Source organism: Procambarus clarkii, chromosome 11 (assembly GCF_040958095.1).
Source record: "Procambarus clarkii isolate CNS0578487 chromosome 11, FALCON_Pclarkii_2.0, whole genome shotgun sequence".
In the NCBI taxonomy this organism is placed as follows: Eukaryota; Metazoa; Arthropoda; class Malacostraca; order Decapoda; family Cambaridae; genus Procambarus; species Procambarus clarkii.
The window spans coordinates 31,378,880-31,406,344 of NC_091160.1; the positions used below are offsets into that span (position 1 = coordinate 31,378,880).

At 44.2% G+C, this 27,465-nt stretch overlaps 2 protein-coding genes across 2 annotated transcripts in view; both read left to right on the plus strand.

Moving 5' to 3' along the window:
- The first annotated feature begins 309 nt into the window (after nt 1-309).
- LOC123749504 (beta-1,4-glucuronyltransferase 1) overlaps nt 310-27,465 on the plus strand; it is a 32,690-nt gene continuing 5,534 nt past the window's right edge. Inside the window, exons 1-3 of the mRNA XM_069322484.1 lie at nt 310-4,098; nt 9,684-9,839; nt 12,993-13,712. Of these exons, the coding sequence (XP_069178585.1) occupies nt 4,051-4,098; nt 9,684-9,839; nt 12,993-13,712 (924 nt within the window). The 5' untranslated portion in view covers nt 310-4,050. The remainder of the gene's footprint in view (nt 4,099-9,683; nt 9,840-12,992; nt 13,713-27,465) is intronic.
- Nucleotides 20,972-25,775, plus strand: LOC138363411 (uncharacterized). Its single transcript, XM_069322483.1, has 3 exons — nt 20,972-25,072; nt 25,199-25,325; nt 25,705-25,775. The coding sequence occupies exon 1, from the start codon at nt 21,609-21,611 to the stop codon at nt 25,020-25,022; it is 3,414 nt and encodes a 1,137-aa protein (XP_069178584.1). The 5' UTR covers nt 20,972-21,608; the 3' UTR covers nt 25,023-25,072; nt 25,199-25,325; nt 25,705-25,775.

The following is a 27,465-nucleotide window of genomic DNA, read 5'->3' on the forward strand; positions in this document are numbered from 1 at the left end:
AGTAAGTAATGCTCGCAGTGCAGCAAGCTGTAGTAGATGAAAATGCAGAGATGATCGCGGTGAAAATCATAGCTGTGACGAGGTTGCAGGCAGAGTTCCACTACAAGTGGACGTGGTTCACAGCATGCGGCAGCAGTAGAGGACTTACAGCTTGCATTTCCAACTCTTCGTCGCGTCCAGGACAATTCAGCTCTAGCAGTAATTCCCTTGTTGTCCTAACTACGTGCCTACATTACCTTCTATTGTCCTGGTGCCCAAGCCCATCCCACTCCAGATAGATGGAGAACTAGATAATGTATACCCCCCTCTGTTTCTGGCCCGTTTTCGTCGTGAGGGGGCCCGTTTTCGTTTGATGGGCAGTTGTCGGAGTGTGATGCTTCATGGGTCAGTCCTCAGTCCTTTTGAAGTCTTATGCCCCTGCTGCTGTCTTTAATTTTGCCAGATATCTTTTCCTTTTCCTTGTGTTTCATTTTTCTCTCCCCCTCTTTTCCTTTCTAATTGTCATTTCTCGCCGTCCTTTTGCTAGTCTTGATTATTCTTTCGGACTACTATTGTTTTGACGCCTAGGTGTTTGGGGAAGCATACTCTCTCACCCGTAGAACTGTGGTACCCAACGTCGTGAGCGAGGGGGACGCTTTTATCGGGCTTGTGGGGTGGGCGACCAAGCCCCCGAGTAGAACTGTGTTGGAAGACCTGGCTCTGTAGCCCCCGCTACATTGGGGCCAGACCTAGCTCCTCTGACCCTCCTGACTACTTCTCTCGGCTCCCCTCCCTCTTCTGCGGTTGGGCCGAGCCCCAAGCCCCCAGCGGTGACCACCTCGTCCCCTAGCACGGCTCAGTCTCTCATTGTGACTACTGTGCCTTTTAACCCCCTCTCTCTCTGGGGGTTCTCAATGCCGTCCCCGCCATGGCCGTACTCTCACGATCCCTTCCCGTACTAATACTTACAACGTCTTGTTTGGTCCTTCTTCGTGGGCTAAATACTTTGATCTCCTTCCCACTACACCTGACGATTTCTCCCTCCATCTTTCCCTTCCAAATCTTAAGCATCTGGACTCTTTGCCAGAGCCGGTGCTCCTGTTGGGTGATTTCAACTATCGACATACCCTCTGGGGTGATGTTCTGACAAACACCCGAGGCTGCCTTCTTAAACTGTTCATCCTCTCTTCATCCATGTCTATTCTGAATTCTAGTGGGAACACTCATGGGGACTCTCGGACTCGCACCCTTTCCGGTCTGGATCTTTCTATCTGCTCGTCGTCTCTTTACTTAAATTTCACGTGCCAGGTATTTGATTACCTCCACAACAGTGACTATTTCCTAATCCTTGTTTCTTTTTCTCTTTTCACCCTCCCCTCTCCTTCCCTAGGTGGCAGTTTGCCAAGGCAGACTGGAACCTATTCACCCTCCGTGCTACTCTCTCTCTCTCTACCTCTTCCTCACTCCTTCCTCCTTTTTCATGACACAGTCTTCAACACTGCCCTCCGCTCTATTCTTCATTCTACTTCCCGGGGCATGCAGAAGTGCGTTCCCTGGTGGAATGCAGACTGTGCTCGGGCTGTCTGCTGTAAGCGCGCGGTCTGGAAGAAACACAGATGCCAGCAGAAGCCTGATTCTCTTTTATTTTGTTTCGGAAGGCAAGTGCGGTGGCCCATAGGACCATCCGTACAGTTAAACGTGAGAGTTAGAAATCTTATGTTTCCACCATTACATCCGATACTCCTCTGCCGTAGGTCTGGAAGATCCGCCAGATTGCGTGTTAGTTTGTTCCAGATGTCTCGCTGGTTCTCCACCTCTGTGGTACTCTTGTGGCGGACCCAGTGAAGGTCGCGACCGAACTGGGTTCCCACTTTTCTGCTGTTAGCTCTGGTTCTCATCTTCCTCAATCCTTCCTTCTTTGTAAGCCCATTCTTGAATCTCATCCCTTAGATTTCCACACTCATCTCCACCTTCCCTATAACGATCCCTTTTCTCTGAACTTCAGTCTGCTCTGGCCCTCTGCGGATCTCCGGCAGCGGGCTCGGATGACATTCATTATGAGATGCTTCGCCATCTCCCTCCTTGCACCTCTCAGTATTTACTGAGTCTGTATAACCAGGTCTGGGAGTCGTCGTCAGTCCTTGAGGACTTGCTCGATGCCGTTGTACTCCCTATTCGGAAACCAGGGTTTCTCGGGACATCCCTTAAGGACTTGCGCCCTATTGCCCTCACGAGTTGTCTGCAAACTCTTCGAGCGTATGATAAATGTTCGTCTGATGTCGTTCTTGGAACACCATCACCACCTCTCTCCTTCTCAATTTTGTTTTTGCAAGTGCCGCAGCACGACTGATGTCCTGGTGAACTTGGAAGTCTATATTCGTACTGCTTTTGCTGCGAAGACCTCGGTTGTTGCCGTCCTTTTTGACCTGGAAAAGGCTTATGATACAACTTGGAGATACCATATTTTGTCCCAACTTCGTTATTTTGACCTTCGTGGTAATCTCCCTCTCTTCTTTCAAAGCTTTCTCTTTCATCGTTCCTTTAGAGTCAGGCTTGGTGCCATTCTCTCTGCCTCTTTTCGGCAATACGAAGGTGTACCCCAAGGTAGTGTTCTGTGCACTACTCCATTTTTTTTTTTTTTTTTGCCCTCAATGGTCTTCTTTCCTCCCTTCCTTCTGGCATCTTCTCTGCTCTTTATGTTGACGATCTTATTCTTTGCTGTCGAGGTGATGATTCGCCTCGCCTTCAACGGAATCTAAGAATAAACAATATACAAATCAGAGGTAAAGTTGATGGTAAATTCCTTAGTGTCCTCATCGATAACAAGCTGAATTTCCAGAGACATATTCTAAATATAGCAAAAATAGTTTCTAAAACTGTTGGCATTCTTTCTAAGATCAGATATTATGTACCTCGCCCTGCCCTGGTGACGCTCTATTACTCTCTCATCTATCCTTATCTCAACTATGGTATTTGTGCTTGGGGTTCTACTACCCAAAATCATTTACGTCCTCTAATTACTCAACACAAAGCTTCTATTAGAACAATATCTAACTCTGGCCCCCAGACAGCACTCGGTACCCTTTAAAATCTCTGAATATGTTAGATATTAAGTCACTGCACATTCTCTCATGTGTACTCTATATATTTAAAACTCTGAATTGTAATGTCAATCCTGACCTTAAAAGCTTCTTAGAAGGTTGTAACAGAACACATGGGCACCACACCAGAAACAAATACCTATTTGATATCCCAAGAGTACGACTTAATCAAACTAGAAATGCTCTTCAAATCAAGGGACCCAGAATGTGGAATGACCTTCCCAATCATGTTAAAGACTGTACCTCTCTCAACCAGTTTAAGATGAAAACTAAGTACTACCTAATTAACTCCATGTAACCTACCTTACCCCTAAATATCAACCCATGTCTTACTATTTTTTTAAACAATGCTGTTTGTTGACCAACTTGAATATTGGCTATTTTCTACCATGTTCCCCCTTTTTTATCTTTTATTTTTAATTTTTTTCAACGCATTGTATATTTTAAACTCAATTACTATTAAGTTTTAGTCTAAGTGTTTTCCCCCACCTCTCCATGCCCGAAACGCTATGCGTACTAGTGGCTTTAGGTATTGTATGTACTACCTCTATCTTTAAATCCAACATTATGTTTGTAAATCAATTATGTATGTACTTTCCTGAATAAAACTTACTTTACTTTACTAGTGGTGTGGGCAGGAGCCACTCCCCACACTAGTGGTGTGGGCAGGAGCCACTCCCCACACAGGTATATAAAGGTACAGAGAGGAGCCACTCCCCCAGACAGACAGAGGTGCCAAGCAGCACACACACCGCTGCCAGGTCTGCACCCCCCGGTGGCCACAATAACCCCGGAGACTCAGTGTGTGGGCCAGCCCTCGCTCTCTACTCCTGCACCTGCTACACAGTGTAGGGGTGTACCTGGGTGTTGGAACACCATGTTGTGGGTGTCGTTGGCCTGGGTATACGCCAGTGAGGGGACATAGACAAGAGAGCCAACCGTAAAAGTGAAAATATTAAAGAAAGATCAAATGAGGACGTTGTCTGCAATCACCTCCTCCCGGTTCTGCTCTAGCAAGGTAAGCAAGTGTTCTCAAACTTTGATAATGACACTAATCCTCCATACGTTGTTTTTCCTTCCGTTCTTTACCAGCAGCATTAATAAAATGTTCGGGCTTTTATTCAAGTTAACCGGTTAGTGTATAAACATTGAGGTAGAGCTGGGAGCCCGAGACCTTGCTGGGTTACCAACACACAGTGTCGCCACACTCGTCGTTCTCATCCATGCAACAGTATTTGTGGCATCCTAGCTATTTTTTTGTTTAACTAAACCTAGGGTTCATTAGGAGTGGTGCTGAGGTTTCTAGTGAAAGTGTAAACTAAGAGCATCTTCGCTAACATTTTCAGAATGTGGAGATAGACATTTACAAAGCTAACCAGCATTAATACAGTTTATTCTGATTTCCCTGTTATACTGCATATACTGAAGTGTACTATGGAGGTGAACGAGGCAGCTGCAGAGTGAGGCACTCAACCACCAGATTGCCAGATTAATTACTCAGTAAGAATGGCTTTATTTACCTGGTCATAAAGTTAGTCTAGAGGGACAATGAATATATATATGTATGGCAGGTAATGAATCTCTCAGTGGTAAACATTCCAATTGAAAACTATGTGAACAAGAGCTGGGACATACTATCCAACACTATATCTGTGATTGCCCTCTTATCAATGATTTCAGACCAAATGGTATGAGGTATTTTGAGCTCTGTAATGACTTCATACACTCTGGAATATTGAGTGTAGCGCTGTAGCCAGAGTGCGCTGGTGGAGGATAATACAGCAGCCTAGTGCGCTGGTGGAGGATAATACAGCAGCCTAGCATTACATGTTCTCTCCTGTTTCCATGTATGACTAACCATCCTGTGAGATGGGAATATTAGATGAATTTATCTACTAGTTTTTGATCTACACTATGTATAATCTTTCATATAGACCAATTCCCGGATTCACGAAGCAGTTACGCAAGTACTTACGAACGTGTACATCTTTCCTCAATCTTTGACGGCTTTGGTTACATTTATTGAACAGTTTTCAAGCATGAAAACTTGCCAATCAACTGTTGTTATTGTTATAAACAACCTCCTTGTGCTTCGAAGCTCATTAACCGTTTAATAATTGTAAACAAAGCCGTCAAAGATTGAGAAAAGATGTACAGGTTCGTAAGTGCTTGGGTAACTGCTTCGTGAATCAGGCCCCTGGATAGCAGCACATTGTTACGTGTATACCTAGGCTTGTTAATAAAAAAAAAGAATGGTATGTTAATAACAAAACAAAATGAGACTGAATTAGAGTCCATTGAACGACATCTAAAGGCTTTAAAACAAAGGACTTGAGAAGCAGGCAACAGGTGCAGCATGCCGGAGGAATGCTGCCACAGGTCCACTATGGCTGGGTAAATACTTGTACCGCCAGTCTTGTCTCGTTCACGGGTTTGGGCCTTCCTCGACTTGTTCTAAATACAACTTAACAAATGTTAACAATTCTACTCTGGCTTCATTATCTGGTATTTGTGATACTCAACTTTCTTTTTAATTATTAAAATATTATTCAAGTATTGTTCGATAGGTTGTAACTTTATTTCACTTATATTCTCTCTTTTTTTTTTCTCTCTCTCTCTCTCTCTCTCTCTCTCTCTCTCTCTCTCTCTCTCTCTCTCTCTCTCTCTCTCTCTCTCTCTCTCTCTCTCTCTCTCTCTCTCTCTCTCTCTCTCTCTCTCTCTCTCTCTCTCTCTCTCTCTCTCTCTCTCTCTCTCTCTCTCTCTCTCTATATATATATATATATATGCACTAACTTACTTAAACACACAAGTTTGAAGTTAAACCACCTTTAGACAACAACCCCCCACAAGGGGATTCGAACCCTAGCCAGCACAGATGCATCACAACACCTGTGAATACGTCTGCACCTAGTGAACCTGTGAACACGTGTGAACACGTCAGCTTCTGACAACACGTCAACTAGCTTCCATAGATTGAGTGACCTAAAATCTCCCTCCTCCCCCACCCCACCTTCCCTCTCTCTCTCGCCCTCCCTCCCTCTCTCTCGCCCTCCCTCCCTCTCTCTCTCTCTCTCTCTCTCTCTCTCTCTCTCTCTCTCTCTCTCTCTCTCTCTCTCTCTCTCTCTCTCTCTCTCTCTCTCTCTCTCTCTCTCTCTCTTTAAGGGGATACTTAAATCCATTAATAAAAAACATGACCTTGAGAAGAAGTATAGGTTAGGAATCGTCTCCAAAGAATTTTCAAAGAATTACTCATCATTGCTATCTAAAATAATTAGGAGAGCCAAAATTAAATACTACGAAGATAAATTTACCTACACAAAGGGCAACATTAAGAAAACATGGAGCAAAATTTCACAAATATTGGGATCAAAGAAGATTTTAAATAACAAACCAATACGCCTGTCAAATAACAATGGTCAGCTTACAGCCTCTGATTCTGCTCTTGAGTTCAATAGGTTCTTCTCTTCCATTGGGTCATCCCTTGCAAATGATATTCCATCTTCCAGTACTAATATTCAGGACTATCTTACAGGTAACTATACTCTGTAAGATAGGTCTGTAAGATAGGTTATACGCTGTATTAGGTCTCTGTACCTAATGCCTACTAATTCCACTGATGTTCCTGACATAATCCTTTCCCTTAAAACCAAGTCTAGTGCCCTTGAGGAGATACCAACTCTTATTTACAAAAATGCCTCCAGATTTTTAGCTCCTGCCATTGCATTGTTCTTTAACAAGTCACTTGAACTCTAAACCTTTCCAGATATTCTAAAAAAAAAAAAGCGAGAGTAACCCCTGTCCACAAATGTGGTATCCCATTGATGTCAACAACTTCAGACCTATATCAATTCTGTCAAACTTGTCAAAAATATTTGAAAAACTAATCTACAAGCATCTTTATTCTTATCTAGCCAAACTCAATATACTTAGCTCTTGTCAATATGGCTTCAGACCCCCAAAAAGCATTAACGATGCACTTATTAGTATGATTAACTTAATACATGCAGCTCTTGATAAAAATGAGTTCCCTATTGGGTTGTTTGTGGACCTGCATAAGGCTTTTGACACTGTCAACCACCAAATCCTTCTTCTTAAATTACAGCATTATGGAGTCAGAGGTCACTCTCTGCAATACCTTAAGCCTTACCTTACTGACAGGCTCCAGTATGTTTCTGTGAATAATTCAATTTCTCCCACCCTACCCATCACATTGGTGTTCCTCAGGGCAGCATACTTGGCCCTCTCCTCTTTCTCATCTCCATTAATGACCTTCCAGATGCCTCCCAACATCTCAAACCAATTCTATTTGCTGACGACACGACCTTCATTGGTCCACCACTGGCTAACTGCCAACAAACTCACCCTCAATATTGACAAAACTTTTTATATTCTGTTTGGCAATAAATCCTCAAATCAAATAAATCTCAGGATAAACAATACCCAAATTTGCAACAAAGTAGATGGCAAATTCCTTGGCGTTCTCGTTGACCACAAGCTGAATTTCCAGGGACACATTCTAAATATATAAAAAAAAAATTCAAAAACTGTTGGCATTCTTTCTAAGATCATATATTATGTACCCCGCCCTGGTCTGGTGACGCTCTATTACTCTCTCATTTATCCTTATCTCAACTATGGTATTTGTGCTTGGGGTTCTACTACCCATAATCATTTACGTCCTCTAATTACTCAACACAAAGCTGCTATTAGGACAATATCCAACTCTGGACCCAGACATCACTCGGTACCCTTACTCAAATCTCTGAATATGTTAGATATTAAGTCACTGCACGTCCTCTCATGTGTAGTTTATATATATAAAACGCTGAACTGTAATGTCAATCCTGACCTTAAAAGTTTCCTAGAAGGTTGTAACAGATCCCATGAGCACCACACCAGAAACAAATACCTATTTGATATTCCAAGAGTACGACTTAATCAAACTAGAAATGCTCTACAAATCAAGGGACCCAGAATGTGGAATGACCTTCCCAATCATGTTAAAGACTGTACCTCTCTCAACCAGTTTAAGATGAAAACTAAGTACTACCTAATTAACTCCCTGTAACCTACCTTCCCCTAAATGTCAACCCATGTCTGCTATTTTAAACAATGCTGTTTGTCGACCAAATTGTATATTTGCCATTTTTCTGCCATGTTCCCCCCTTTTTTAATTTTATGTTATCGCTACACAATATATACTTTAATCTCAATTAGTATTAAGTTTTAGTCTTAGTGTTTCTCATGCCCGAAACGCTTTGCGTAATAGTGGCTTTAGGCATTGTATGTACTAGCTCTATCTATAAATCCATCAATGTTTGTATCACACCTTGTATGTATGTACTTTACCTGAATAAACATTTGAATTTGAATTTGACATGACTTTTGGTGACTTCCTCTTCCAGCTGAACCCTGATGCAAGAGCATTAGTAAGAGGGATAGAAGCCCTAAATCAGAAAATAGTAAATACCGAATATGCTGTCATATTCAATGAGACATGCATATTCTCTGTCTCTCTCTCTGTCTCTCTCTCTCTCTCTCTCTCTCTCTCTCTCTCTCTCTCTCTCTCTCTCTCTCTCTCTCTCTCTCTCTCTCTCTCTCTCTCTCTCTCTCTCTCTCTGTCTCTCTCTCTCTCTGTCTCTCTCTCTCTCTGTCTCTGTCTCTGTCTCTCTCTCTCTGTCTCTGTCTCTGTCTCTCTCTCTCTCTCTGTCTCTCTCTCTCTCTCTCTGTCTCTCTCTGTCTCTCTCTCTCTCTGTCTCTGTCTCTGTCTCTGTCTCTGTCTCTCTCTCTGTCTCTCTCTCTCTCTGTCTCTCTCTCTCTCTCTCTCTCTCTCTCTCTCTCTCTCTCTCTCTCTCTCTCTCTCTCTCTCTCTCTCTCTCTCTCTCTCTCTCTCTCTCTCTCTCTCTCTGTCTCTCTCTCTCTCTCTCTCTGTCTCTCTCTCTCTCTCTCTCTCTCTCTCTGTCTCTCTCTCTCTCTCTCTCTCTCTCTCTCTCTCTCTCTCTCTCTCTCTGTCTCTCTCTCTCTCTCTCTCTCTCTCTCTCTCTCTCTCTCTCTCTCTCTCTCTCTCTCTCTCTCTCTCTCTCTCTCTCTCTCTCTCTCTGTCTCTCTCTCTCTCTGTCTGTCTCTCTCTCTCTCTCTCTCTCTCTCTCTCTCTCTCTCTCTCTCTCTCTCTCTCTCTCTGTCTCTCTCTCTCTCTCTCTCTCTCTCTCTCTCTCTCTCTCTCTCTCTCTCTCTCTCTCTCTCTCTCTCTCTCTCTCTCTCTCTCTCTCTCTCTGTCTCTCTCTCTCTCTGTCTCTCTCTCTCTGTCTCTCTCTCTCTCTGTCTCTCTCTCTCTCTCTGTCTCTGTCTCTCTCTGTCTCTCTCTCTCTCTCTCTCTCTCTCTCTCTCTCTCTCTCTCTCTCTCTCTCTCTCTATATATATATATATATATATATATATATATATATATATATATATATATATATATATATATATATATATATATATATATATATTTGTTATTATTAATACTGTAATGTATTATGTTACGGGACTCTGTATATATGCGTAGATCTATTAATTTAATTAAACGTTGCTGTTCAAGTGGGTTGTTTGTGTTGGCAGATGGGTGGCCGACGGGTGTTTCTGGCTGTCAACCTGTTGATCGTGGTGGTGAATGTTGGCTTGGGGATCCTGATGAACCTGGCAGTCTTCACCAGAGGCTCCCTCAGGAACCATTACTGGCTCACTCTCTCTACTGACCACACCAACGTCTCTCTGGTATGTAATAATAATAATAATAATAATAATATTTTATTCAGGAGAAACACATACATAGATGCAGAGTTACAAATATACTGTTGGATTTATAGATAGAGCTAGTATGTATAATGCCTAAAGCCACTTATTATTTATTATTAACATCTTTATTGACAAAATTAATTACAATTTTGCCTAATCTGAGGATTTTGATAGTCTTATTAAATTGAGGTTAATGCTAGTATTCACTGTCACGCAGGACAGAGGGTCATACACAAGACAATAAGTCTAAACTGTAGGCTGAAGCACATATATATCATGGTTACAATCAATGTTTTAATGTATGGATATGTGAAAACAACTTTCTATTGTGCACTGCCACACAAGGGCAGGGATGGGTTCATAAGTGATACAGCTTAGAATATAAATAAAAATTGTTCTTCATTCTTTAAAATGGACAAGCAAATTTTGGGTAAATTGTTAGGATGTCGTCCAGAACACCTGAGTCAATAAAATAGTTACACAGTTGGTGGTACAATAGGCCAGGAGGTCTAAAGTCTTTTACGGTTTCACATTCATCAATATAGTGTTCTAGTGAATGCATTAAAGGTTTATCACAGAGTTTACAATCTGAATATTCTGGTAGTGGCTCAGCCTCACTAACCTGCCAGATGTGTCTATAGCCAAGGCGAATTCGCGCAATTACTACATCACATTGCCTGGTCCGATTACTGTGCTGACCATACAAATACCTATTATTACAGAACTTGTCATAACTTTTAATACTGCAGCTTTCAGGTCTCTGTGCATTTCTTAGTTCTTCTAAATCTGAATTAATTTCTTTAATTTGTATGTTTCTAATAACTGCATTAGATAGTCCAAAGTCATAATCAATGTTTTCTTTCCTGCAAGCCTCATTGGCCAATTGATCTACAAAGTCATGTTTTTCAACTCCAACATGGGATGGGATCCACACAAATTTTATACAAGAATTATTATCATTGGCAAAAATTACATTCCATTTAATATTACAAGCTACTTCCGACATACATTGTGATGGGTTATTTAAGGACTGCAGAGCACTTTTAGAGTCACAGAAAATAACTCCACCACCATTGAGCTTAAGGTATTCAGTGGCTAGATAAATACCCAATAGCTCGGTCTGTGTCGTGCTTGCCCAGTTGTTCAATCTCTGTGTACTAGTCATGATCATTTCATTCCCTTTATACACTGCACATGCACAACCTGTTCTACCAGTGCCTAACTGCACAGAGCCATCAGTAAAGGCATAGGATTCAGTCGGTTTGAGAATTTGAAGATGACTGTCAATAGCTTCTAATGTTATACATCTCAAAATGTCAGTGTTATACATTTGTTTTACACTGATGGGAAGTGTCAAGGGAATTAAGGTAACATTTAAGTTCGTAAAACACTTGGAGAACATAAGTAATTTTGTTCCGTGTGTCCTGAGTACTTTTGTTTAGGAGGCGTTTAACCTGAGTAGGAGTTGGTGTTTTCCTAAAGTCTTTATCTTTAAGCAAATCAAGGGTGTCTTGACGATCTAGTTGGGGTGCCAGTGAGGGATCAATGACTACTCTAACACCATTCCCCATGGGGATTTGACACTCACGTTCCGTAGAGACAGGTGAAGTAGCCTCAGCAGCTGCAACATTACCACTCGCATCACTACTGGTGCTGGGAGAATTTACTTGATCACTATCGCTAGCATGATTCACTTCACTATCACCGGGCAGATTCATCACTAATGTTTGCATTTTAGCTTCCAATTCCATAATTTTATGTTTTAACCAGTCAATTTCTTCTGAATCTTTGCTTGTTTGCCTTAGCCCATCGAGGGTTGGAAACTGCTTACTAGAGGTGACATTAGGAGCTTAAGCCACTAATACGTGTAGCGTTAAGGGCAAGCGAAACGATGGGATATTAATGCTTTCTTCCTCCTTCTGTTGACGATGCTTGCCTGTGGGGAGTGAGGTGTTGCTTGTCTGTGGGGAGTGAGGTGTTGCTTGTCTGTGGGAAGTGAGGTGTTGCTTGTCTGTGGGAAGTGAGGTGTTGCTTGTCTGTGGGGAGTGAGGTGTTGCTTGTCTGTGGGGAGTGAGGTGTTGCTTGTCTGTGGGAAGTGAGGTGTTGCTTGTCTGTGGGAAGTGAGGTGTTGCTTGTCTGTGGGAAGTGAGGTGTTGCTTGTCTGTGGGGAGTGAGGTGTTGCTTGTCTGTGGGAAGTGAGGTGTTGCTTGTCTGTGGGAAGTGAGGTGTTGCTTGTCTGTGGGGAGTGAGGTGTTGCTTGTCTGTGGGGAGTGAGGTGTTGCTTGTCTGTGGGGAGTGAGGTGTTGCTTGTCTGTGGGGAGTGAGGTGTTGCTTGTCTGTGGGGAGTGAGGTGTTGCTTGTCTGTGGGAAGTGAGGTGTTGCTTGCCTGTGGGGAGTGAGGTGTTGCTTGTCTGTGGGGAGTGAGGTGTTGCTTGTCTGTGGGGAGTGAGGTGTTGCTTGTCTGTGGGGAGTGAGATGTTGCTTGTCTGTGTGGAGTGAGGTGTTGCTTGTCTGTGGGAAGTGAGGTGTTGCTTGCCTGTGGGGAGTGAGGTGTTGCTTGTCTGTGGGGAGTGAGGTGTTGCTTGTCTGTGGGGAGTGAGATGTTGCTTGTCTGTGTGGAGTGAGGTGTTGCTTGTCTGTGAAGGAAGTGGCTGAAGATCACAACAACAAACATAAGGGGTTCGAGACCCACACAGACGAGGTGACTGTAATAACGTTGCTTGTGTTGTGGTAACTTGTCGTCGTCAAGATGGCTGGTGGTGTTTGGCGTTCGAGGAAGTTGGATGGTTGTGCCCGCGAGGATTTTTTTTTCATCACTAATCACATTCCCTCTACACACCTTCCGTACAAGGTACAATGCAGGGAAGAGTGTAATATAAGATCCTCAGCTGTAATGATTCATTTGATTGTTATAGCTAGCGGCAGCAGAAGCGCAAAAGGATTACAGAAAAAACATATGAGGTCTTAATCATACTTCAATAGATATTCGATATTCTAGATTTTATATTTAATTATAATAATAGCCAATGACAGAATATCTTGCTATTATTGTAAAGTGTGATAGTAAGAGAAAGAATAAGTGGTATATTTTACGCTGGCAGCCATGTTTACAACAGTTTCTCTGTGGCACAGTCGACGTCGCCGCTGGGTGCCGGCGGGGTGCTGCCTGCGGGGTTCGGAGTGCTGGACGCCACAGGGAACTACACCACCCACGCCTTTGTCTGGCCGGCGCAGGAGTGGGACACGGTCACTGCAGAGTCTCGCGTCTGTCTCGCCACTCAAACCTCCGTGGAGCGGCTCTTCTGGGTGGCGTGGCAAGCCGAGGCCTGGTCGGGACCCATGTCCGTGTCTATCTTCGTCCCGGGTTCTGAGTATGCCGTGGCGGCCGCCATGGTGTCCTACCTGAGACGCTGTTTTCCCAACGTACAAGAAAAGGTGTCCTTCCACTTAGTGCATCCGAGGACGCGGCCGCCCCGTCCATCCCCTAATCCTGAGTTGATTCATCTTAGCTGCGACTATCCTCAGGAGTCGAACATCCTACTGATGCGTCTGAGGGACGAGGGAGAGCAGAAGGAACGCCGCTACCCGCAGAACCTAATGAGGAACCTTGCCAGAAGGACGTGTTCCTGCGAGTATTCCCTCACCATCGACGTTGACATGTTGACGCCGCCCTTCATGTCAGAGAACCTCACCGGCTTCCTCCCCGGCGGGATGGACGGAGCACCGTGCTGGAAGTGCGCCTACGTGGTCCCTGTGTACGAGCTGGACACCTCCGTCACTTACCCTCCAGACGATAAGACTGAGCTCCTCAGACTCCTGCTGAAGGGCTTGGCTCAACGCTTCCATATCAAGGTGGGCTACCCTCCTCCAACTTTCCTAGACGGTTCTTGGGTGGTATGAGTGTCACTAGGTCTGGAATTTGGGATTTGGGATTCAATGGAGTTATTTGTTCTTTCAGCAGCTTAATTTTCACCTGATAGTAATATTACCTTTTGAGAGAGAGAGAGAGAGAGAGAGAGAGAGAGAGAGAGAGAGAGAGAGAGAGAGAGAGAGAGAGAGAGAGAGAGAGAGACAGAGAGAGACAGAGAGAGAGACAGAGAGAGACAGAGAGAGACAGAGAGAGACAGAGAGAGACAGAGAGAGAGAGAGAGAGAGAGGGATGAAGAGAGGTGTTGAATGAGAGGAGGAGGGATCAAGGTAGTGGAGAAGGGCTAATGAGGGAAGAGAGAGGGGGAAGGTGTAGAGGCGGGGGTGGGGGGGAGGTGAAAGGGGGAGATTGGGAGAGAGACTCAGGCACAGCCGGGTACCGTATCAATTTATTTTATTTATTTATATATAGAAGAGTTCTTACATTCTTGTACAGCCACTAGCACGCGTAGCGCTTCGGGCAAGTCCTATGTTCTAATCCTATGTTCCCCGGAATACGACCGACGTACCGGTACCCGCCAAAAAAACAACCAGGTACATATTTCACTGTTCGGTAAAAAGAGGCTACAATTAAGGATTAATAATAATAATAATAATAATAATAATAATAATAATAATAATTTATTTAGGAAAAGTACATACATAGATGCAGAGTTACAAACATTCTGATTGATTGATAGATAAAGGTAGTACATACAATACCTAAAGCCACTAGTACGCATAGCGTTTCGGGCAACTGACACCCAGTAAATCCTCCCCGGCCAGGATTCGAACCCAGGACAAAGTGCTCTCGAAACGCTAGGCGAGTGTCTTCCCACTATGCCACAGGGACTATTATATCTAGTATAAGACGTAGGGGGGGGGGTTAGACCACTGTGGGTGTGGACGGGAGGAAGGAGTGGCCTGGGGTCCCCCTCCCACCTGTGAACTTGTACTCACCTAATTGTGCTTGCGGGGGTTGAGCTCTGGCTCTTTGGTCCCGCCTCTCAGCCGTCAATCAACTGATGCATAGATTCCTGAGCCTACTGGGCTCTGTCATATCTACATTTGAAACTGTGTATGGAGTCAGCCTCCACCACATCACTGCCTAATGCATTACATTTACTAACTACTCTGACACTGAAAAAGTTCCTTCTGATGTTTCTGTGGCTCATTTGGGTACTCATCTTCCACCTGTGTCCCCTTGTGCGTGTGCCACCCGTGTTAAATAATCCATCTTTGTCCACCTTGTCAATTCTCCTGAGAATTTTTCATGTGGTGATCATGTCTCCCCTAGCTCTTCTGCCTTCCAGCGACGTGAGGTGCAGTTCACGTAGTCTGTTCTCATAACTCATGCCTCTTAGTTCTGGGACTAGCCTAGTGGCATACCTCTGAACTTTTTCCAGCTTCGTCTTGTGCTTGACTAGATACGGGCTCCATGCTGGGGCTGCATACTCCAGAATTGGCCTTACATATGTGGTATGCAAGGTTCTGAAGGAGTCCTTACACAGGTTTCTGAAAGCAGTTCTGATGTTAGCCAGCCTCGCATAGGCCGCTGATGTTATTCTTTTGATGTGGGCTTCAGTAAACAGGTTTGGCGTGATATCAACTCCCAGATCTTTCTCTCTGTCCATTTCGTGAAGGACTTCATCTCCCATTCGGTATCCAGTGACTGGTCTTCTAGTTTCTCCTCCTAGTTTCATTACCTTACATTTACTTGGGTTGAATTTTAGTAGCCATTTGTCGGACCATTCCTTCAGTTTGTCTAGGTCATCTTGTAGCCTCATACTATCCTCCTCTGTCCTGATCCTCCTCATAATTTTTGCGTCATCAGCAAACATCGAGAGGAACGAGTCAATTCCTTCTGGGAGATCATTTACGTATATCAGAAACAGTATAGGTCCAAGGACTGATCCCTGTGGGACTCCACTGGTGACTCCCCGCCACTCCGAGACCTCACCCCTCACTGTGACTCGAATAATCAGAATAATACAGGAGAAGATGCCCATAGGGGCGAGCTTGGAAGTGGGGACAGAAGAAGATAAGGGGGGGTGAGAGGAAGAAGATTTGTAAGAGAAAAAGTGCCAGGGCTAAACCCAGCTGCGTGTCGTTAGGTTGCGGCTTTCGAGGCAGGGACTCAGTCGGGTGTTTTCAGTGACAACATCGGGACATCACAAACTCACAACATCACAGTGATTGGCTCAAGAGCGTCAGGGCTGAACTTTTTTACGGATGGTTTGTGCTGGTTGTTGAGAGCTGAATATGTAATGATAGTGGATGCTGGGTGTTGAGAGCTAAAGTTTAACAAAATACAGAGTTAGGAAGAGGATCATGGATGGTAGAGAAGAGGTCATGATTGTTTCGTGGTAGTCTGAGAGTGTGTAGGAGAAAATCAATGTGTTGTTCATGATGAGTGAGTAGTCTATCAATTTGTTTGTCTGATAGAGTTTTCCAGTAGGTATTTAGGGCAGGAATGTTAGTACTTTCATGGAGACTTTGACTGGTATTTAACTCTTGCCATCGGGTGTTGAGTACCCATCTTAGTGCTCTATTCTGTATTCTTTGAAGTTTTATTTTGTTAGTACGTGTAGATAGAGAAAGAGCTAGTGGAGCGTATGTTAGGAGAGGTCTAATAAGTGCTTTGTAAAGGTGCATTTTTGTGTCAGGTTTTGCAAATCTAAGTCTGTATAGTTTCTTCATGGCTTGAAGAGCTATTGCATGTTTCTGTGTTATGTGTGTGTGAAAGAGTAGTTGTCGATCAAATGTGAGTCCCAGGACTGTGGAGGAGGGAGATACAGAGATATAAGTAGGATTTTGAGTGTATGAATAGAGTTTGAGAGGAATTGGGCGAATAGTTCTTTTACAGAAAAAGTAGGTGATTTTAGATTTGCTGGAGTTGGTTTTTATACGCCATTTGTACTCCCACTCAGTGACAACATCAAGTTCTGTTTGTGCTCTGTTTGTTAGTGTATCAATGGTGTTGCTGGTGACAAGGTGAGAGACATCATCAGCATAACATATGGTTAATGAAGTGTGATGAACAGGGTCAGGAATGTCGTTTATGTATAGGATGTAGAGTGTTGGGGCAAGAACAGAACCTTGGGGAACACCGGCGTGTAAGTTGAAGTAGTCAGAGTGTTGTTGGAGGAACTTAATTCTCATTGTCCTATTGTCTAAGTAGTTCGAAAGAAGTTTGGTGGTGATAAGAGGAAGATTAAAGTTGTTGCATAGTTTGAATTTTAAGCCGTCATGCCAAACAGTGTCAAAGGCCTTCTCAACGTCCTTAGTGATGAGTGCAGTCTTAAGTCTTTGGTGCTGATTGATACTGAGGTAGTTAGTCATGATGTTTAAGGCGTCGTGAGTGGACCGGTGAGGCCGAAATCCAAACTGTTTGTTAGTGAGTAAGTCATTGTGTTCAAGGTGGGTTCTAAGTCTCTGGTTGATCAGCCTTTCAAAGACTTTGCCAAGTGTCTCTAGAAGGCTGATGGGTCTATAGTTCTTTGGGTCAGTGTGGGGTTTCCCAGGTTTTGGAATAAGAACGGCTGTGGCAGACTTAAAGTTGAGTGGAAAGTATCCAGAGGCAAGGGAGGCGTTGAATAGGTTAGTGATAGCAGTAATGATAGAAGCAGGGAGTTGTCTAAGAAGGATATGTCCAATGCCAGACGCACCAGGGGCTCTACGACGAGTGCCCATGAGAGCTGTCTTGACATCAGCTAGAGTTAGGGGAGTCTGTAGTTCAGTGTTTGAATTGAGATTTTCAAGGTGGATGAGGTCGTCTGGTGTAGTTGCTTGTCTATTTTGGTGTATCCAGTCTTCGACTATTTCAATGTTGGGGCGTGCAAATGGTTCAGGAGGATGAGGGTGAAAGATTTGTTCCCAGTGGTGTTTAAAAATGTTGAGAACTGCTTCAGGATCAGTGATTTTGTTGTTATTATGTAGAAGGTATTTAAACGGTGTGTGAGTTGATCCTTGTAATCGTTTGATTCGTTTCCAGAATTCTTGAGGTGTCAGTTTTCTGTATTGTTCTGCTTGTTCTATAAGGTGTTTCCAATGTTTTGTGTGATCTTCATCTAGGCTGTTAAGGATATGGTTTTTTAATGCTGTTAGGTCCCATAGTATTTGTCCATGACGATGTATGTTTTGTAAGAATCTAGTGTGATAGCAAGCTAAGAGGCGTTTGGAGCGAATGGAGGGGGTTAAAGTGAAATGTGGTTTGTGTGCTGTTTTAGGAATGGAGATGTTTGCTGCATGAATGATGGTGTCTTGTATGTTGCGTGCTTGTGTGTCGATGTCAGTGTGATGTTTGTCATTGTATTCATAAGTGAGATCAGTGTCATCAATGTGTTGTTTGAACATGTCCCAGTTTGCCCTATGGTATGAGAATTGAGGAGTGCTGGGGATGAGAATAGGATTTGTGGAGACTGTGAGAATTAAGGGAATATGATCAGAGCCCGTAATGGGCCCTGGTGAAATGAAGTGTTGCAAGTTGCTGCCGTGTCTGTTGGTGAATATGAGATCAGGCCGGCCAGAACCTGTATGTGTGAAACAAGTGGGGAAATCAGGGCCAAGAAAGAATAGATGTTTTTGGGTGTATATTTGGTGAAGCTGTCTGCCATACTGATTTGTGGTATTGTGGTGGAATGTAGGGTGTTGTGCATTGAGGTCTGCAAGCAGAAAAACAGGCAAGTGAGAGTTGTTGAAGAGAGTTATGAAATCTTGCATGGGAATGTCGGTGTTAGGACGGGTGTAGGTTGTGCAGATGATGAGAGACCCCACTTGTGTATGAACTTTAATGGCTAGGAAATGTTTGTGAAGCCAATGAGTGTGTAGGAGTTCGTGTTTGTATGAAGAACGGATGAGTATTGCAACTCCTTCATGTGCTTCATCTGGTGACTGGTAAGAGGAGTAGCGATAATGTTTGATTTTATATGAGTTCGTAATGTATGTGCTATTTAATAATAGCACATCAGGTCTCTCGATCTCAATAAAATCTGACACCATGTGTCTAATGGAGAAATATGCCCGCACATTACATTGGATGATCTTTATGAATTTTTAGGTTTTGATGGGGTGCTGGTGGGGTTTTGTGCATGTACAGGAGCATGAGGTTTGCGTGATTCAATGACTTGGGCAGTTACTGAGGAGGGTGCATCTTGGAGGAGGGTGGTAGGAATTGTGGGAAATTGACAGCGGGAGGTGGGAGTAAGACAACGGGTTGCTGAGCGGGCTCGGGACGAGATGAGATGAGTTACAGAAGAAATCGCTGGAGTTGTTGGGGGATGGAGGAAGGCAGAAGGCTTGTTGGCAGGAACCGGGTGAGAGGTATCAGAGGTTGTAGTGTTTGAAGTCAGATTAGAAGTGGAGGGGACAATGTTGGGAGAAGAGGGTGAAGGTGCTTTTGACATGGATGGTTCAGTTTGGGATAGTCCAGGATGTGCTGTTTGGTCAGTGGCACCGTTTTCTGTAGCAGTCAGGAGTGGGTTGGGAGAACATTGTGGGGAAACTGTAGTATTTTCCTCAGCTGAAGTCTTGGTGTTTTGTGGAGTGAGGACTTTAGGCGAGAATGGAGCAGAGCGCAATAGCTGAGTAGGAGGAACAGAGATACTGGGAAGGCCGTTATGAGTGAGAAAAATAGGAAGATAGTCAGCAAAGTCACGGCCATCGTCCTTGGCCTTCAAGTAAGCAGCTTGTACACAGGCAGTGACTCGTTCATATGAAAGGTTCTGAAGAGGAGAATAAGGTGGAGGTGGTGGGTGAGGGAAGAGAGGTGGAGAGGACTGAGTGTGTTGTGCAGTATTATGATGATGTTGCTGGTGAGGTGAAGCATTAAGGACACTGGCATAGGACATTGAGGTGGCTGATGCTGTTTGGTGATGAGATAGGTTATGGGAGGTTGAAGAAGAGGAATGAGGGTGTGCTTGAGTGCGAGGTTGGTTATTGCGAAGAGATTTTAGGGTTTGCTTTCTCAAAGGGCAAGATTTGTCAACTGCTGAGTGAGCACCTTGGCAATTGGTGCATTTTAGGATAGGGGCAGAGCACTGAGTATAGAAATGACCTTCAGCAGAGCATTTGGAGCAAATTTGTGGGCTTTTACATTTTCTTGTTTCGTGATTATACTTATAACACTTGAAACATTGTAGTAAAGGAAGATAGTCAACTGGACTAATGAGATAGGGAGGAGTGCTGGTGTTGAGGATTTTAATTCCATGGTGCAAGAGTTTTTGAGCTTCTGTAGGGGAGGAACATTGGATCTTGAGGTGTTTTGTATTGGGCACTGGGTATATCTCCATTACAGTAATAGCATTCCTGTGTGAGATGTCTTGAAAGAGATTGATAGTATTAGGTGCTGAAAGGACAGAGCTGTCGACATTTCTTACAAGGACAGAGCATTTAGTTTTTTGTTCAATAGTGAGAACAGGAGTCAGTGAAGCTTGTGTGAGTTTACTGAAAGTAGGTTCCTTGAAACAGGCAAAAAGGTCGTCTTCTGAGGCAATGAGAAATTTGATGGTGTTTGTGTTGGCGTGTTTGATATGGTTAGTAGCTGGTGTGCCAGTGGCATTGTAGAAGGTAGTGATGCAGTCAATAGTGTCTATGGGTGTATTCCCAGTGTAGGTCATCCGTAGACAGTGAGCCATTGTGACTCACTATCTACTGACAGTCCCGTGTCTTGTGCCAATCACTGTGATTCCATAAGCTCAGTGGGGGTCAGTGTGTAGGCCAGGTCTAAGACCTGGCCTAAGGGTCTCACCACGAACAAACACCGTGTTCCGGAAGGTTGCAACCCCCAGTTATGGTGGGCTCGCACGATCACGAGATTCCACAACTGGCTCGGCAGTGTCAGAAACGGAAGAATTTTAGGAGAGGAGAAAAAGAATGCACCTATGCCATGACGCAACTGCAAAAGGTGAACTTCCGTCTTGTCACCTGGGCCTGTTCTGGCTCGAAGTGGGGCTGTTCACCTAAATGCAGTCCGACCTGGACACAAGCACATTGGACAACACACAGAAGATGCCACGAGGAAGATGTCACTGCTTAGGACTAGATGCTGGCTGGGAAGCGCCTGGTTCTGCTCCAATACTGCTGGCTGGAACTGGTTTTTGGCTGCACCGAAGTGCTCGTCGAGGCTGGAGATAACAGCTGCTGTGGTGACAGCGAGACGATGCTGGCTTGCTTTATGGCTGGCGAGCTGATCGATCCATCCACTCACACGCACTCTAAGGAATCAGACGTTGGTAGAGTGGGGTGCGTAGCGCTCAAGCAGAGGGCCGCCTAAGTCACACTGCGAGCGAGACGATGCTACTCTTGCAACGATGCTGATTGGTTTGATGACTGTGACTCGCTGTGTCCTGTTGCTTAAGTACTCCCTTATCCAGTGGAGTACCTTCCCTTTCACTCCTGCCTGTATCTCCAGTTTGTGCACTAGTCTCTTAGGGGCCATGGGATCCGAAAATCCGAAGTAAAATGGAATATTTACGAAAAATTACGAAAAATACTACAACGTTCTGGCAATACTGGGGTGCATGTTATCTTGAAAATAACGTAATTAGAGTCAAATTTCCCGCGGCAACTTTGCCAAATCCGGTCCTCGCGGCCTGGGTGCGCCGCGGAGTATTGTGTTTTACGTTGTAGAAGTCTAATATTTCGTAATAGCGTTGAAAATAACATGTTATGCATAAAACGAATATAAACTCACTCAATGGCAACAGTCTCGTGTGAGGCAGAGGGTGGGCTGTAGCTTAGCAGTCAGTCACTCTGTGTGTCCCTCAGCTAGTGGATCTATCGTTGACGCGCTCTCACAATATCTCTCAGAACGCTCGCTATTTGTGCTATTTGGACTGCAATATGACTTACCTAACGAACAAGAAGAAGACATTGAAAGCTAAATGCATGCGAGCTGCCCGTAGAAGGTTAGAGCTGGCTGCAATGCGTAGATCACGCATTTTGACGAGTGAGGATCGTGGTGGCCTCTCAGCCGCGAGTGTGAGGGGCCTGTCGCAGCCCGCAACCCTTGGACCTGCTACTCGTGATGTTGGACCTGCTACTCGTGATGTTGGACCTGCTACTCGTGATGTTGGACCTGCTACTCGTGATGTTGGACCTGCTACTCCAGATGTTGGACCTGCTACTCGTGATGTTGGACCTGCTACTCATGATGTTGGACCTGCTACTCGTGATGTTGGACCTGCTACTCGTGATGTTGGACCTGCTACTCGTGATGTTGGACCTGCTACTCGTGATGTTGGACCTGCTACTCGTGATGTTGGACCTGCTACTCGTGATGATGGACCTGCTACTCCAGATGTTGGACCTGCTACTCGTGATGTTGGACCTGCTACTCGTGATGTTGGACCTGCTACTCGTGATGTTGGACCTGCTACTCGTGATGTTGGACCTGCTACTCGTGATGTTGGACCTGCTACTCGTGATGTTGGACCTGCTACTCGTGATGTTGGACCTGCTACTCGTGATGTTGGACCTGCTACTCGTGATGTTGGACCTGCTACTCGTGATGTTGGACCTGCTACTCGTGATGTTGGACCTGCTACTCCTGATGTTGGACCTGCTACTCCTGATGTTGGACCTGCTACTTGTGATGTTGGACCTGCTACTCCAGATGTTGGACCTGCTACTCGTGATGTTGGACCTGCTACTCGTGATGTTGGACCTGCTACTCCAGATGTTGGACCTGCTACTCCAGATGTTGGACCTGCTACTCGTGATGTTGGACCTGCTACTCGTGATGTTGGACCTGCTACTCGTGATGTTGGACCTGCTACTCGTGATGTTGGACCTGCTACTCGTGATGTTGGACCTGCTACTCGTGATGTTGGACCTGCTACTCCAGATGTTGGACCTGCTACTCGTGATGTTGGACCTGCTACTCCTGATGTTGGACCTGCTACTCGTGATGTTGGACCTGCTACTCGTGATGTTGGACCTGCTACTCGTGATGTTGGACCTGCTACTCCAGATGTTGGACCTGCTACTCGTGATGTTGGACCTGCTACTCCAGATGTTGGACCTGCTACTAGTGATGTTGGACCTGCTACTCCAGATGTTGGACCTGCTACTCCAGATGTTGGACCTGCTACTCGTGATGTTGGACCTGCTACTCCTGATGTTGGACCTGCTACTCCTGATGTTGGACCTGCTACTCCTGATGTTGGACCTGCTACTCCTGATGTTGGACCTGCTACTCGTGATGTTGGACCTGCTACTCGTGATGTTGGACCTGCTACTCGTGATGTTGGACCTGCTACTCGTGATGTTGGACCTGCTACTCCTGATGTTGGACCTGCTACTCCTGATGTTGGACCTGCTACTCGTGATGTTGGACCTGCTACTCGTGATGTTGGACCTGCTACTCGTGATGTTGGACCTGCTACTCCAGATGTTGGACCTGCTACTCGTGATGTTGGACCTGCTACTCGTGATGTTGGACCTGCTACTCCAGACGTTCTCGCTCTTGATGTTGCAGGGCCCAGCACCTCAGGTGCTGTTGCACGTCCCAGCACCTCACGTGCTGATCTGGCAACTCCAAACATTTCCAGAAAGCGTAAACGTATCCAGAGCAGTGCCAAGAAACGAATCGGTTTATCTAGAGAAGAAACAATTGGAAGTGACAAGGAAACCGACAGTGAAGTGACACATAGGAAAAATCCAAGCGAGTCTGCGCTAATGGTCACGGATAAGAAACTGAAACAATACCTTGATAAACATTGCATATGCCAATCCTGTTCAAAGGGTAAAGTTTGTCACACAATTACGATTTTGCAACATGATGTAACAGTGAAAAGAACCTGTAATCGTTGTCATTTTACAGACGATGAAGCATTGTCTGGAAATAATGAAAATCTGATATCCTTAGTGTACACCAACATGCTAAATGGACACGGATATACATATTACAGGGGTATGTGTTCCATAGCAAACATGAAATGTGTATCCTATAAGACATATAATAGGGTCCAGAAAATGATAAAAAATGCTGCCATTGAGAAATGGGTGCACTTGCAAGAAAACACTCGTCATATCATCTTCAATCATTACAGAGAACAATTTGATAGGCACCCCGTTGGTGGGATCCTGGACATTGATGTATCGTTTGATGGATCGTGGCACACAAGGGGCCATCATTCACAAATTGGGTGTGCCTTTGTTGTGGAGATATTCACAGGGCTCGTTGTGGACTACAATTGTTTCTGCAAAAACTGCAAAAAGTGCCAGATGTTACTGAATAGAAAACAACAAGGAAAAGTAACACAGACGGAGTTTGACAATAAGATGCGTGAACATGTGCCTGATTGTGATAGGAACTATAACGGCACTGCCAAAAATATGGAGGCTGATGCCGCAGTATTGATGTGGGGTCGATCTGAAGACCTCAAATTTAGGTATACGACCTTGGTCAGTGATGGGGATTCTTCAGCCTTCAATAAAATTTGTGCAATGAATAATGGTGATGGTCCATATCGAAATGTAACCGTGGAAAAGGCTGAGTGTATAAATCACTTCAGCAAGAGACTTGCAACACATCTCCGGAACTTTCAGAAAACAGTTGTGGAATTGAAAGAGACAAAAGGGAATGTGAAAAAGACCAGACGAATGTTACTGGTGGAAGGAAAAGGTGAATTAACTGATGTCACCATTCAAAAGTTGGCAAGTTACTTCACCAAAGCTATCCGGGATAACGTCAACACAGACTGGAAACGAATGAGGGATGCCTGTCTGTCCGGACTGTTTCATGCTACGTCGACTGATGAGAAGCCAATGCACATGCACTGCCCTAAAGGAAAAGAGTCTTGGTGTTTTTACCAGCAAGACATTGCAAATGAAACGACCCCAAGATCACACAAGACGATGAGGGTACATTTCCAGCTTCCCAGTATCCACATGACTGAAGTCCTGAAGATATACTACAATCTTGTATCAGAGGACAACATGACGAAGTGTCTGAAGGGGAAGACTCAGAATCCAAACGAGTCTCTACACCACCGAGTTTGGAAACTCGCCCCCAAAGACAAGTTTGTCGGTCGTGTAATGGTCGACTTCGCCATGGCAATGACAGCTGTCAACTACAACGTAGGATATGTGACGGGATCTCTGACCAGCCTCATTGGTCTACCACAGAGTGACATACGAGACTGTTACTTTCATAGGAAGAACAAGGAGATGCAGATACCAACGAAACGCACCACCAAGCCACGAAAGGCCCCTGAGGGAGCTGACCCAGGTTATGGGGCAGGGGCTTACTAGTGCCAATGCAGTGCCACCTGCAGGACCCATATTTCTGACCAATTATATTGGTTAGTATGTTTTAGTGTTATATTGTGATATTACTTCATAAATATTTGTACATATAAAACTGGTGACAAATATTAATTTTTTTTTTTTTTTTTTTTAATAATATTTTTTTTTCTTTTATTAATCAGGCGATCTTCATGGAACTTGCACACCATATTGAACCCATGCCTTTCTACAAGGGTGCAAATTTTGAATGATATTGGTCAACATCAACCTCACCCACAGGTGGCTCAACTTTGACCTTTGTTTCTGCAGGTAAGTGTTTTACAATTATATCTGACTTCACAGCCTTTATTTATTATTCAATTTACATGAAACTTGCACATTATATGTAGAGTTTATGCCTCTAAAAACACATGTAGTTTTTCTTATCTACGTAGATTTATTGATTTTATAAATAATGATAAACTTCATTTTGTTGCATACGTTTTTGGGAAACTTTAAAAATCTGTATTATTGCACTAAATACATCTGGGATAAAAATCCTTGGTGCAAATCTTTATTATATAGTAAGGTCATAGCTGAGTGTCATAGAAATAATTTCGGTTTACAATTGTGGGCTGTGAAAGCAATTGAACATTGTTGGAAAATTGTCTAAAATTTTCTTTTCTTTTTTTTCTCCTTCTTTATTTAGGCTGAGATGATGAAACTTGGCCCAGTTGCAGCACCTTTCACATGTATCAGGATAATAAATTTTGAATACCCTACGACAATTTTCTTATATCCTGGTCAAATAGCCCCTTAGGTGGTACTGTGTCAAAAGCTTTCTGGCAGTCCAGAAATATGCAGTCTGCCCAGCCCTCTCTCTCTTGCCTGATTTTTGTTGCCTGGTCATAGAACTCAATTAATCCTGTTAGGCATGATTTGCCATCTCTGAACCCATGTTGATGTTGTTACAAAGTTCTTTTGCTCCAGATGTTCCACTAGCTTTTTTCGCACAATCTTTTCCATCATCTTGCATGGAATGCAAGTAAGGGACACTGGCCTGTAGTTCAGTGCCTCCTGCCTATCACCCTTCTTGTATATTGGGAGTACATTGGCCGTCTTCCAAATTTTTGACAGTTCACCTGTTACCAGTAACTTGTTGTACACCATGGAGAGTAGTAGGCACAGAGCTTCTGCTCCTTCCTTTAGAATCCATGGTGAGATTCCATCCGGGACTATTGCCTTTGTCACGTCCAAATCTAGCAGATGCTTCCTCACCTCCCCACTGGTAATCACAAACTCCTCTAGTGGTGTCTGGGTTGGTGTTCCTCTAAAGTCTGGGTTGATGTTTCGTGCACAGAACACGAAACAATGGGTATAAATTGGATAAGTTTAGATTTAGGAAAGACTTGGGTAAATACTGGTTCAGTAGCAGGGTTGTTGATTTGTGGAACCAATTACCGCGTAATGTGCTGGAGGTGGGGTCCCTCGATTGTTTCAAGCGCGGGTTGGACAAGTATATGAGTGGGATTGGGTGGTTATAAATAGGAGCTGCCTCGTATGGGCCAATAGGCCTTCTGCAGTTGCCTTTGTTCTTATGTTCTTATGTTCCCTCCCATATCTCTGGGACTTCTCCTTGCTCTGAGGTGAAGACTTCCTGGAATTTGTTATTGAGTTCCTCGCACACTTCCTTGTTGTTTGTAGTGAATCTTTCTGCCCCTATCCTCAGTTTCATTACCTGTTCCTTCACTGTTGTTTTCCTCCTGATGTAGCTATGCAGCAGTTTGGGTTGAGTCTTTGCCTTACTCGCTATGTCATTTTTATATTGCCTCTCTTCCTCTCTTCTCACCCTGATGTATTCATTCCTGGCGCTCTGTATCTTTCTCTGCTCTCTAGTGTTCTGTTGTTCTATAGTTTCTCCATGCCCTTTTACTTAGCTGCTTTGCTAGTTTGCAACTCTGATTAAACCATGGGTTTCTCATCTCCATTTCATTTTTTTTTCATTTTGGACTGGGACGAGCTTGTCTGCTGTCTCCTTACACTTCTGCGTGATGTAGTCCATCATGTCTTGAACCGTCTTTCCTCTGAGCTCTGTTTCCCAAGCTATTTCAGTTAGGAATTTTCTCATCTCCTCATAGTTTCCCTTCTGGAATGCCACCCTCTTGTTTTCTGGTCCCTTCCTTGAGTACATTAACCCTTCTTCGACCAGATATTCAAACAACAGTACACTGTGATCACTCATACCCACGGGGGCTTCAAGACCGATTTCCCTTATATCTGAATCGTTCGGAGTGAATACTAGGTCGAGTCTTGCTGGTTCATCATTGCCTCTCATTCTCGTGGGACCCTTGACATGCTGACTTAAAAAGTTTCTAGTCGTCACCTCTAGCAGTTTCGCTCTCCATGTTTCCTCACCTCCATGTGGTTCCCTGTTTTCTCAGTCTATCCTTCCATGATTAAATTCCCCCAT